This window comes from Acipenser ruthenus, chromosome 59 (genome assembly GCF_902713425.1).
Source record: "Acipenser ruthenus chromosome 59, fAciRut3.2 maternal haplotype, whole genome shotgun sequence".
In the NCBI taxonomy this organism is placed as follows: Eukaryota; Metazoa; Chordata; class Actinopteri; order Acipenseriformes; family Acipenseridae; genus Acipenser; species Acipenser ruthenus.
Window position 1 is genome coordinate 489,930 of NC_081247.1, and position 13,663 is coordinate 503,592.

Here is a 13,663-nt window from a genome sequence, read left to right on the forward strand (position 1 = left end):
CCTCCCTCCCTCTCCCCCTCCCCTCTCTCACCAGCGGTGTGGATCTGTATTACAGCCCCAGCTGTCTCCCCCTCCCTCCCTCTCCCCCTCTCCTCTCTCCTCAGCAGTGTGGATCTGTAGTACAGCCCCAGCTGTCTCCCCCTCCCTCCCTTTCCCCCTCCCCTCTCTCCTCAGCGGTGTGGATCTGTAGTGCAGCCCCAGCTGTCTCTGTGAAGAATCTGCTCATGGTCCCAACAGGCTTGTTATTGTTGAGAGTTATGTGTGAAGAATCACAATTAAAATGTCCAGTTTAAGGATCCAATTCATTCATATGTGTAAATGGTCTAATTTAATCAGCACTCTGCTGTCATGAATGTCTTTCTTTTTACGAGTTCAAGATTGCCGAGGTAAACAATTGAGCAGTAAATCACACAACACCGTTATATCTTTTATACATTTTATCAAGAAAGACAGAAAATAGATGCGCTACAAAAACAGAACAGAAGATTCATATCAAAATAGCAGAAATCAGTTCACTGAGTTTAGCAATGAATAATATTCAGGGAGCATCTCAGCTTCAGTGTAAATATTGATTACATGGAAAATAATGCGTCTAGAAAGTATTTTATCATTATTTATTTCTTAGCAGACACCCTTATCCAGGGAGACTTACAGCTGTTACAAAATATCACAGTACAAAATTAGAGAGGGCAGGGAGGAGAGAGGGAGAGGGAGGAGAGGAGAGGGAGAGTAGAGAGGATGGAGGAGAGAGGGAGAGTAGAGAGGATGGAGGAGAGAGGGAGAGGAAAGAGGATGGAGGAGAGAGGGAGAGTAGAGAAGGCAGGGAGGAGAGAGGGAGAGTAGAGAAGGCAGGGTGGAGAGAGGGAGAGTAGAGAGGATGGAGGAGAGAGGGAGAGTAGAGAGGGCAGGGAGGAGAGAGGGAGTGTAGAGAGGATGGAGGAGAGAGGGAGAGTAGAGAAGGCAGGGTGGAGAGAGGGAGAGTAGAGAGGGCAGGGTGGAGAGAGGGAGAGTAGAGAAGGCAGGGAGGAGAGAGGGAGAGTAGAGAAGGCAGGGTGGAGAGAGGGAGAGTAGAGAGGATGGAGGAGAGAGGGAGAGTAGAGAAGGCAGGGAGGAGAGAGGGAGAGTAGAGAAGGCAGGGTGGAGAGAGGGAGAGTAGAGAGGATGGAGGAGAGAGGGAGAGTAGAGAAGGCAGGGTGGAGAGAGTGAGAGTAGAATGTTTGGCTCTGAATCAGATGTCAATCACACAGTGCATGCATGTGAGTACTGAAAACGTAAATTTAGAAACTGCTGTTAAAACTGCAGAGCTGAAGCTTTCTGGATTTTTGTCTGAGCATAACATAGCCTTGCAAGCCGCTGATCATTTGACTGATGTGCTGAAAGACATTTTTAAGGACTCAAAAGTAGCGCAAAATATTAGTCTTGGCCGCACAAAGGCTACTGTGATCACAAAGAGAGGGAGGGGATTATTATATAAGAGGGAAGAGAATGAGAAAGAGAGGGAGGGGATTATTATATAAGAGGGAAGAGAGAGAAAAAGAGAGGGAGGGGATTATTATATAAGAGGGAAGAGAGAAAAAAGAGGGAGGGGATTATTATATAAGAGGGAAGAGAGAAAAAGAGAGGGAGGGGATTATTATATAAGAGGGAAGAGAAAAAGAGAGGAGAGCAGAAGAGGAGAGAAAGAGAAAAAGAGAGGGAGGGGATTATTATATAAGAGGGAAGAGAGACTAAAAGAGGGAGAGGATTATTATATAAGAGGGAAGAGAGAGAAAAAGAGAGGGAGGGGATTATTATATAAGAGGGAAGAGAGAGAAAAAGAGAGGGAGGGGATTATTATATAAGAGGGAAGAGAGAGAAAAAGAGAGGAGAGCAGAAGAGGAGAAAGAGAAAAAGAGAGGGAGGGGATTATTATATAAGAGGGGAGAGAGAGAAAAAGAGAGGGAGGGGATTATTATATAAGAGGGAAGAGAGAGAAAAAGAGAGGGAGGGGATTATTATATAAGAGGGAAGAGAGAGAAAAAGAGAGGGAGGGGATTATTATATAAGAGGGAAGAGAGAGAAAAAGAGAGGGAGGGGATTATTATATAAGAGGGAAGAGAGAAAAAGAGAGGAGAGCAGAAGAGGAGAGAAAGAGAAAAAGAGAGGGAGGGGATTATTATATAAGAGGGAAGAGAGACTAAAAGAGGGAGAGGATTATTATATAAGAGGGAAGAGAGAGAAAAAGAGAGGGAGGGGATTATTATATAAGAGGGAAGAGAGAGAAAAAGAGAGGGAGGGGATTATTATATAAGAGGGAAGAGAGAGAAAAAGAGAGGAGAGCAGAAGAGGAGAAAGAAAAAGAGAGGGAGGGGATTATTATATAAGAGGGGAGAGAGAGAAAAAGAGAGGGAGGGGATTATTATATAAGAGGGAAGAGAGAGAAAAAGAGAGGGAGGGGATTATTATATAAGAGGGAAGAGAGAGAAAAAAGAGAGGGAGGGGAGAGAAAAAGAGAGGGAGGGGATTATTATATAAGAGGGAAGAGACAGAAAAAGAGAGGGAGGGGATTATTATATAAGAGGGAAGAGAAAGAGAAAGAGAGAGGAGAGCAGAAGAGGAGAGAAAGAGGGATCTGGAGATGGAGAGGTGGAGGGGAAAGAGAGAGGGAGACAGGAAGGGAGAGTAGGAAAGGGGGTGTTGAGAAATAAAGAGGAGGGGCTCAGGGTAAGAGGGTGGAAGAGAGAGGATTTCTTCTCATCAGCCCCGAAGAGTGCAGAGAGAGTGTCAGTGAAAGTGAAGAGGAGATTGTCTGAGCTGTTTGAATAGTTTCCTGGTTCAGACAGCAATGTGTGTTTAATCTGTAGCGCTGACAGGGTCAGGGTCAGGGGACTCCAGCACAAGCTCTGTATTCCAGTCCTCAATATAGAAGAATGGATAGAGTTTCTCATTGGGATTGAACTTCATGTCAGTGAAAGTGTAGATGTGAGATCTGGTCTCCACATTGTAAAAGGAGAGCTGCCCTTCCTCATAATCCAGATACACCCCCAGCTTCTGGGGCTTCAGGCTCCGGGGGAGGGGTGTCTGGGGGTCAGTGAGAGCAGTGAACGCATCTCTATATCCATTCCACTCCACAGTCCAGTAACCCTGCTGGGGGATCATGCTGAAATCCCCCTTCCTCCGGGCAGACTCTCTGCTGACTCCTAATCTCCAGTCTCTATTCCCCCCCACCTGCACCTGCCAGTAGCGTCTCCCCGAGGTGTACCCCTCCCTGCCCAGCACACACTCCCAGTAATCAAATCTCTCTGGATTGGCAGGGAGATCCTGCCATGCCTCTCCCAGTCTCACTCGTTTCCCCTCCGCAGACAGGATGAGCCGGCGGTGTGCTGTATCAGGGTCCAGAGTCACATCAACTGTGGAGCAGAGAAGAGACATCATTATTATTATTATTATTATTATTATTATTATTATTATTATTATTATTATTATTATTATTTACACAAAAAGGGTTTAAAAAAAAAAAACTGGCCTAACAGCCAAACCACAACCTTAAATAACCTTAAAATGACGTCTAAAACAGATTATTATTATTATTATTATTATGAGCAGTATTATTATTATAAAATAAGAGAAAAGAGGAACGAAAGAAAGAAAGAAAGAAAGAAAGAAGGAAAGAAAGAAAGAAAGGTGACAAAGGCAGAAGCTGAGCCTCTTACCTCAATTAAAATGAATCTTGAAATAATAATATTTTCTAGATATAAATATTAACTAAACCCCGAGATCGCCTCGTACAGTAAAGTCTCTTAAATCGACAGGATGAACTCAAGCTGCAGTTTGGAATCGCAGTTGGAATTGTAGCAGTTCTTCGAATTTCGAACTGTAGCGGTGTTCTGTTGTCATGGAAACCGCAGTGAACGCAATGAGCCGCGAGATACGCGATCCTGAAGAGGGGAGAAGAACAAAACAAACTGAAAGTGTGAGAGAAAACCCTGACGGAGGCTCTTCCGTGACCGGCGAGTGAACAAGATCTGGAGCCCAAACATCTCAGCCTTTTCAGACCAGCACACCCGAGCCGAGCCGAGCCGAGCCGAGCCCCCCCAGCGCGGGTGTGTTCACACTGCTGCTCAAAGAAGCAGCTGCCTGTGGAACGTGACGTCAGATTCCACGGACACGCGCGCACAGAGGAGTGCTGTGGATTTGTTTTGAGAATGGATCCCGAGGTCGGACTGTCCCAAACGATAAAGTACCAAAAGATTTCACACGAATACACAAATATGGGTTTGTGTTTCACATGCTGCTGACTGCAAATACAAACCGAATAATTTCATTTCATATTATTAAAGTTACATTAACTACTACTAATAATAACTTTAAAAAGCTACAGATAGTATTTAAAAATGTCAGTAAACACGTCAGAAAAATAGATTTAAAGCAGGCCTATTAAAAACAAAATCTAAACGAAACATTAAAGAGATTTTTCTGTACAGCTTGTTTTTACACATGCAATGTTAATAGATGGGATTTTTTAAAATGACCGAATTGAATGTGATTTTCAGATACTTTGCACATTTCCAATATACGGAGCTTATTTCTTTATTTATTTATTTTCTGTTAAGGACTGGTTTATAAAGTAACCACAAAATAATATGCGCGATTACTGATCACTTTATTCATTAGAAAAAATGATAATGCTTTATATTGCGTGGCATAAATTAATATTAAACTGACATTAAATGAATGTTAAATTGCATATTAAATTTACGTTCAATTATTCCTTGTTACTTTCCATTGACATTCAAGTCAGATTAACTGTATTTTCAATAAGGGGAAATTATTACATATTTTCAATGGTAAAAAAACGTGATATAAATGGACGTGACGTGCCATTACATTTTCAATCGATATTTGGGTAACATTTAGCAAGAAACCAGCATTTTAGTATCAGCTGTGCAGCATAAGGAGCGTGCTGCCTGCTGCACTTCACTGTGTGGCAGGAAACCTGGCTCGGTTATTATCATGTCTGTGACAGGGTCTTCCTCGTGTCACGCGTGGGGGTAGCCGCTGTTCAAGCATACAGAGACACAGACGTGGTGTTGACAACGCCGGCACAGGCGCGCAGGTTTTATTCACAAACAAACAGAAAACGAAAGTAAAATAAAGGTGGTCATGTGACGTTACCAGCGATGGTAACGCACAGAGGACTAGTACATCAAGCTGTACAAAAAGTGCAAAACAAAACACAATCCCACAAACTAGAAATCAAAGGTGCCGTGAAAACGCCACGCCTTGCAGCAGCCCTGAGCCATCTCCCGCGGACACTCGATCAAGACCCGCCCACCGGCTGATTGAGGTCCAGCGCCAGCCAATCACTTGCTGCCCTTCCCCTCAACCAAACCTAGCAGGCAGCAAGTCTCAATCAAGCGCCCGTCTAAAACAATAATTCAATAAAACAAATCAACTCCAAAACATACAACAAACCCATTTCAACATACAAATGATACCAACACTAAATACACACGTGCAGGGCACTCGCCCTGCTACAATGTCTAATAAACATTCTTAAGCCACTAAATAGAAAGGAATCAAATGGAATGGTTTCAAAGGTTACACGCTATTGCATATTTATTAATTTAACATTAATATCAGTTGCATATCTATTTAATATTAATTTATGTCACGCTATATAAAGCGTTGCTGATAAATACATGGAACTCAATTCATGAAGCAGCAGCAGACCTTGCAGTTCACACACTGTAAGGATTGATTTGTCTCTGTTTGAAATGATCCCTGTCAGTGTTAAACAATTTAAAGGAGAAATACTTTCCAGAAGACAAGTCTCTGAATTCAACACATCGGCGCCGGTCGCTGCAGGTCTGTGACCAAGAACTGCGTCCATTAAGACATCAGATTCACTTTTTTTGCGGTCTGACGCTTTTATTGTTATGATCTTTTATTTTTTTAATCCTGTTTTATTATTTTTATTTTTTCACAACACTGTTTCGCGCTGCGGTTTAGTCTCATATTTCTCAATTCCTGTGAAATCTTTTGGTAGACTCTCGTTTCAGGCAGTACGAGTTAACCGCGCCCCCAGCCTTGCTCAGCACCGAGCCAGTACCAGATATCTCGCGAGGCCAGAGTTTCACGGTTCCGGTTCGGCTCGACAAAATGACCCGTGTGAAACTAGCCGTACCGTGAGGGCTCGGCTCGGCTCTGGTGTGCTCGTGTGAAAAGGCTGTTAGAGAGCCCTGCAGCTACTGAACCGAACCAGCCTGGGGAGCCCCCGACACATCGCCATGCATACCGGCACCAATGCCCTGGACCAGCGCGGAGACGTGGCCACAGCAGTGAGGAAGGTGTCAGAGAGAGCCACGCAGGAGTTCACACTCCAGAGTTGTCATTTCCACAGAGCAGACACCCCCCCACACATCACCAGTAATATCAACGCTGAGATCATCCGGGGCTGTGCTCTGATACCCAGCGTCCACCTGGCACACCCCCCCACACTGAGCCCCTGGCAGCTGTACGACAGAGTGCACCTCAACCAGGAAGCCGTCCGGGTCTTTGATAAATCCCTCAAGAATACAGCCAGCCCCCCCCCCCCCGCGCAGCATACAACCAGTGAGGAGACCCCCTGGAGCCACAGGACACACACCAGTGAGGAGACCCCCTGGAGCCACAGGACACACACCTGCGAGGGGCCAACCCATCCCTCACCCGCACAGCACAGCAAGGCCCAACACTGTCTGAGCCATTGCAACCCGGAGCAGCACAGCCCAGCCAGGACCAGCCAGACCCAGAGCCCCTCCGCGCACCAACCAGCCGCAGCACCAGCCAGCTACTCTGGAGCCCTCGCTCAGCCAGCCCCCCCTGCCACCACTGAGCTGGGTGAGATAAAACAGCTCCTCAACACCCTCTGCTCAAGACTGCTGGACTGAGGGACCCGCAGCACTCGGGTAGGACACAGGAAACCCAAGTTTACCTGGGAAAATACCAGAAACGAATGGGATATGAATATGAAGAAAAACAATGTGTGTGTGTGTGTGTGTGTGTGTGTGTGCGTGTGCGTGCGTGTGTGTGTGTGTGTGTGTGTGCGTGTGCGTGTGTGTGTGTGTGCGTGTGCGTGTGTGCGTGTGTGTGTGTGTGTGTGTGTGTGTGTATCAGACACAGTATCACTGCACAGACACATCTACATATTTACTTAATGTTGTAATTTGCTTCTTGTTTTATTACAAATAATAGAAATTTAAAAGAGAAAAGAGAAAAGATGAGATCTCCTTCAATCAGCTGCTGAACATCCAGGGTCTGTACTCCTCGGTCTTCAGGCTGAAGAGCACAGACCCTGAGTTTGTTCTCAATGTAAATAATATTGATATTATGATCCTATTAGAGACGTGGTGCCGTGCAGATGTGCCACTCACTGTCCCTCAGGCTACAGGGAGATCATAGTGCCCTCCCTGAAACACAGCACAGTCACACACGGCAGTTTTATAGACTTTAAAAAAGCATTTGATTCCATTTGGCATGAAGGTTTAAATGATAAAATTCTACAACGTGGTGTACGGGGTAAAATTTAGACAAAGTCAATGTACTCAGAAAACAAGAGGAGAGGAGGAGAGGGATGGAGAGGGAGGAAGAGGAGGGGGAGAGGAGAGGTAGAGGGGAGAGGGAGAGAAGAGGAGAGAGAGAAGGAGGGGGATAGGAGAGGAGAGAGGGGAGGGAGAGCAGAGGGAGGGAGAGGAGAGAGGGAATGTATAAGGGAAGGAGAGGAGGGGTATTTGCACATAAACATAATTAGGGCTTCGGATTTCTGTTTTTTCATCCTGAGTTTTCTCATCTCCTTAAGAATTTAAGCAATTCATGCTTCTCAATCACAACTGTACAACTGATTGAATTTATATATATTTTTTCTACTAAATGGGCTTTTAAATCGTAAGTCTTACTTTTTCATTTCAAAGCAGAAGCGACTCCTCTTTATTAATGTCAATACAGTCACGCACAGCGATTGTAATAAAGTGAGTCCAGCATAAAATACTGTATTGTTCATTCTAGCTTTAATAAAGAGGAGTCTCTTATTAACATGTCGCGATCTCGTTTGCATGTCCTGCTTGTAATGAAAATGAAGGCTTGGCTGATTGAAAAGCCCATTTAGTTGTTTCACAGAATGAATCAAGTTTACTATGAACACGTTTCTCAGTTGTGATTGAGAGACACAAACTGCTTCACAGGGATCAGATGAATTCTTAAAGCAGAGTAGAAAAGTCGGGTAAAACACTGACAATCAGAAGCCCTGCCTCGAGTATACACTGGGATATGCATCCCCACTGAGGAGGAGAGGAGAGGAGAGAAGGATAGAGGGAGGGGTACACTCATGAGAGGAGAGGTGCAGACAGGCTCCAGATTGTGATGCTCTTAATAATGTGTATAATGAATGTCTGTACCAAGTTTCATCACAATCAGATCAGCAGTTCTCTAGCTGCATGTCAAAGTGTAACATATGGACCCCTGCAGTGTCTACATGTGATCTTCACTTCACAGTGAGTACACAATCTGGGGCATTATAACTAAACACACTTTCTCCTCTCCTTTTCAGTGTTTCCTTTGGGAGGCACACAAGGCTGGCGTTAGCTGAGCTGGGAGTGCACAGAGGTTTAAATGGGGCACAATGTAAATATAGATGTAAACACAGTGAGTGAGACGGGGCTCCTCGCTGTTCTTTTACCCTCCACTGTGAAAGGAATCCATTGAAGAGACACATACCTGCTGAGCTGAGGATCCACTTCCATTCTAGAACACAGAAATAAAGAGAGCATTATTTTACAATCACTCCTCCTGTACTTTCTACAGTTCAGAAGATGTGTAGCACACACTAACCAGCAGGGCTGTGCTGGGGTGAGTCAGGCTGTGGATTTCCACACACTCTACATACCTGATTTAAGGACCTCTCGCTTTACAGACTCTGTGAAAAGAAGAGAGCTGGATTACATTCTGCACACTGAGGTGTAAAATCTATTGCGCACTATTGTGGAGAGTTACATGTAAATACAGTAGGGTTGCCAGGGGTGACAGAAAACAGAGAAATGAACTCCTCTGTCAGCTTGGCTTGTTCTGACAGCCCCCCACCTCCCCGATAGCCAGCACACATCTCTCCAGAGAAATGAACTCCTCTGTCAGCTTGGCTTGTTCTGACAGCCCCTCACCTCCCCGATAGCCAGCACACATCTCTCCAGAGAAATGAACTCCTCTGTCAGCTTGGCTTGTTCTGACAGCCCCTCACCTCCCCGATAGCCAGCACACATCTCTCCAGAGAAATGAACTCCTCTGTCAGCTTGGCTTGTTCTGACAGCCCCCCACCTCCACTATAGCCAGCACACATCTCTCCAGAAAAATGAACTCCTCTGTCAGAGCCCTATGGAGTTCAGTGATATCCTCCTCCAGCTCTCTCGTCGCCTCGCTAGTGCTCTTTGTAGCATTCATAGTGTACTGTTGACAGAACAGTCAGGTCTGAACTTTACTCACGTCCCACCATTGCCTTATTGATAAAAAAAAGCCCCTTTCTGCCTTTCATTGTTCATAAAAGAAGTCTTTTAAAAGTTTAGTATAAAATGCCAATAGGAAGAATAAACACATTCAGTATGGATAATCATATTCAGACTGAGCAAACTATGATCAGATAGACCTGTGGGATGAATAGTACATTTAGAAAAATAATTTAAATGATGCTTCAACACATCAAATGTATCTAGTCGAGCTAAACATATATTCTCATGGCTCCCCTTAGCCCAGGTATAGTGCTTAACATCAGGATTCATTACTCTCCACACATCCTCCATATCATGTGCTGTTAAAACACTAACCAGCTCCTGAACTGACCTGGGGTGAGGCTCTGGGCTATTTCTGTCTAGCTTGTCGTCAACTGTACAATTAAAATTACCAGCTAATAAAACCACTTCTTCAGTCTGACTCTGGGCTAGAACTCCATTGAAAGTCTGAAAAAACAGCACCTCTCTCTCTCATCGTTTGGTGCATAAATATTAACAAATACTACAATTCTACCATCTACAAATAACCTCCCCTTCCCAATCCTGAATCCTCTCAGATTTACAGTGCCTTGCGAAAGTATTCGGCCCCCTTGAACTTTGCGACCTTTTGCCACATTTCAGGCTTCAAACATAAAGATATGAAACTGTAATTTTTTGTGAAGAATCAACAACAAGTGGGACACAATCATGAAGTGGAACGAAATTTATTGGATATTTCAAACTTTTTTAACAAATAAAAAACTGAAAAATTGGGCGTGCAAAATTATTCAGCCCCTTTACTTTCAGTGCAGCAAACTCTCTCCAGAAGTTCAGTGAGGATCTCTGAATGATCCAATGTTGACCTAAATGACTAATGATGATAAATAGAATCCACCTGTGTGTAATCAAGTCTCTGTATAAATGCACCTGCACTGTGATAGTCTCAGAGGTCCGTTTAAAGCGCAGAGAGCATCATGAAGAACAAGGAACACACCAGGCAGGTCCGAGATACTGTTGTGGAGAAGTTTAAAGCCGGATTTGGATACAAAAAGATTTCCCAAGCTTTAAACATCCCAAGGAGCACTGTGCAAGCGATAATATTGAAATGGAAGGAGTATCAGACCACTGCAAATCTACCAAGACCTGGCCGTCCCTCTAAACTTTCAGCTCATACAAGGAGAAGACTGATCAGAGATGCAGCCAAGAGGCCCATGATCACTCTGGATGAACTGCAGAGATCTACAGCTGAGGTGGGAGACTCTGTCCATAGGACAACAATCAGTCGTATACTGCACAAATCTGGCCTTTATGGAAGAGTGGCAAGAAGGAAGCCATTTCTTAAAGATATCCATAAAAAGTGTCGTTTACAGTTTGCCACAAGCCACCTGGGAGACACACCAAACATGTGGAAGAAGGTGCTCTGGTCAGATGAAACCAAAATCGAACTTTTTGGCAACAATGCAAAACGTTATGTTTGGCGTAAAAGCAACACAGCTCATCACCCTGAACACACCATCCCCACTGTCAAACATGGTGGTGGCAGCATCATGGTTTGGGCCTGCTTTTCTTCAGCAGGGACAGGGAAGATGGTTAAAATTGATGGGAAGATGGATGGAGCCAAATACAGGACCATTCTGGAAGAAAACCTGATGGAGTCTGCAAAAGACCTGAGACTGGGACGGAGATTTGTCTTCCAACAAGACAATGATCCAAAACATAAAGCAAAATCTACAATGGAATGGTTCACAAATAAACATATCCAGGTGTTAGAATGGCCAAGTCAAAGTCCAGACCTGAATCCAATCGAGAATCTGTGGAAAGAACTGAAAACTGCTGTTCACAAATGCTCTCCATCCAACCTCACTGAGCTCGAGCTGTTTTGCAAGGAGGAATGGGCAAAAATGTCAGTCTCTCGATGTGCAAAACTGATAGAGACATACCCCAAGCGACTTACAGCTGTAATCGCAGCAAAAGGTGGCGCTACAAAGTATTAACTTAAGGGGGCTGAATAATTTTGCACGCCCAATTTTTCAGTTTTTTATTTGTTAAAAAAGTTTGAAATATCCAATAAATTTCATTCCACTTCATGATTGTGTCCCACTTGTTGTTGATTCTTCACAAAAAATTACAGTTTCATATCTTTATGTTTGAAGCCTGAAATGTGGCAAAAGGTCGCAAAGTTCAAGGGGGCCGAATACTTTCGCAAGGCACTGTATTATTCTCATCTGTATGGGTCTCTTGGAGCATGGCAACATTAACTTTCTTTTGGTTTAAATATTCAAACAGAGCTGCTCTCTTTGCACAATCTCTACCTCCACTTATATTTAAAGTTCCTATATTAAGAGTCTGCATTGTAGGGTTGAAAGAGATGCACTGGAAAGTACAAACAATAGTAAAAACGTACAAAAGAAAAGATGCTTGTGTAGACTTATACATCATTCCTGTTTAGAGAGGCACGAACTTTGCTTATTACATTTTTAATTGATCTCTTTCTCTTTGCTCCATGCCCAATACAGCTGCATTGCGTCTAATTTGCTGTGCAGAATTTAAGAACAATTTTAAATCAGGGAAGTGCTCAATAACTTGAATCCCTCTTTTCCCTTTAGCAGAGCTTTAAAATGCCCGAATGCTTTCAGCACTATACCCCCCTCTCGCTTGCTGACTAGCCAACAGATCAGAGCTAAATGGAGGAGTCAGTATCACTGCCCCTGTCTTCGCTAACATCACCACCACTGACCTCTGTGCTGTGTGTTTGAGCGCAGTCCATTCTCACAGACAGCTCACTCTCTGATTCATCAGCCTGAATGACCCCAGCCTCAGAAACAAGGCTGCGTTTCACTGTAATACTGTGTCTGTTTTTAGCCTTTCTTTTCCCTTTGGAGAGTTTAAACTCACCTGCTTCCGTCTCTTTCTCCAACATTAAAACCGCAGCCTCATTCTGTTCTGTGATTCCCTCAATCTGTTCTCTCCCCTCACTACCCTGTCCCTCACCTGACAACCCCACTTCAGGTATCTCTCCAGCCCTGGTCACAATCACAGCTTCTCCTGTCCTCCTGTCTATTTCAGACGGTTCCTGCAACTCACTTTCACCTTCTACCACACCAGACTCAACAAAACCAGGTTGGAGCTCTTCAGTCTCTCGCTCTGCTCTTCTATCTACAGCGCTGTGAGTCCATCACCCTGGCTCCCCAGGGGCTTCTTCCCTCTCGCTTTCAGTTTCTCCTACAGTCCTCTTGCAGTTCTTCACAATATGCCCTTTACGGCCACATTTGAAACATTTCATTGTTTCAGAAGAAGCAAAAACGATGTATTTGCTACCATCCACCCAAAACCTGAAAGCTGCATTTAGCTCTCCATTCAGGTCGTTCAGAAGCATATATAACTGTCTTCTGAAAGAAACTACCTGCTTTAACTCAGGGGATTTACAACCCAGAGGAATCATTGTAATGCTTGACATTATTTTTCCATGACGGCTTAGCTCTCTCACTATAAGTTAGTTTTTCAGAAAAGGAGGAATATTAGAAATTGTTATTTTCCTAGCGGGAGCCGCAAGAGGCAGAACAGACACTAGTACTCTGTCAATAACCAAACCTTGCTGAACAATTTCCAAAACTATTGTTTCATTACTCAAGAACACGACACCAAACTTGTTCATAGGTGAAGCCGACTTGATATTCTCACACCTGATTACGTTTCCAAGTTCGACCACACATTTCTCAACAGGGAAAGACACATTCACTACAATTTTTATACCATTTCTCCTTGTAATATTTTCTAATTTGGGACTTGATCCCCTAGGGACACCCCCCAACTTTGTCCATCACAGCTGTTAATTTATAAAAGACCCAACTATTAATCCATTTCTTTTTACAAAACTATGAAATAAGAAACAAAAGGATGAAAAGTGAAAAAAAAAAGCAGAGGAGAACCTCTCACTCACTCTGAGCTCCGCACACGTAGAGGAGAACCCCTCACTCACTCTGAGCTCTGCACTCTGCACACGCAGAGGAGAACCCCTCACTCACTCTGAGCTCCACACGCAGAGGAGAACCCCTCACTCACTCTGAGCTCCACACTCTGCACACGCAGAGGAGAACCCCTCACTCACTCTGAGCTCCGCACTCTGCACACGCAGAGGAGAACCCCTCACTCACTCTGAGCTCCACACT

The 13,663-nt window shown here is 44.2% G+C and overlaps 1 protein-coding gene across 6 annotated transcripts in view; it reads right to left on the bottom strand.

The window, feature by feature from the left end:
• Nucleotides 1–2,469: 2,469 nt before the first annotated feature.
• Nucleotides 2,470–13,663, bottom strand: part of LOC117407808 (butyrophilin subfamily 1 member A1-like) — an 87,588-nt gene continuing 76,394 nt past the window's right edge. For all 6 annotated transcript variants that reach the window (XM_059018339.1, XM_059018343.1, XM_059018342.1 and 3 more), the window contains 3 exons: nt 8,903–8,932; nt 8,734–8,760; nt 2,470–3,389 (listed from right to left, as the gene is read on the bottom strand). In XM_059018339.1, coding sequence (XP_058874322.1) covers nt 2,833–3,389; nt 8,734–8,760; nt 8,903–8,932 — 614 coding nt within the window. In that variant the 3' untranslated portion in view covers nt 2,470–2,832. The remainder of the gene's footprint in view (nt 3,390–8,733; nt 8,761–8,902; nt 8,933–13,663) is intronic.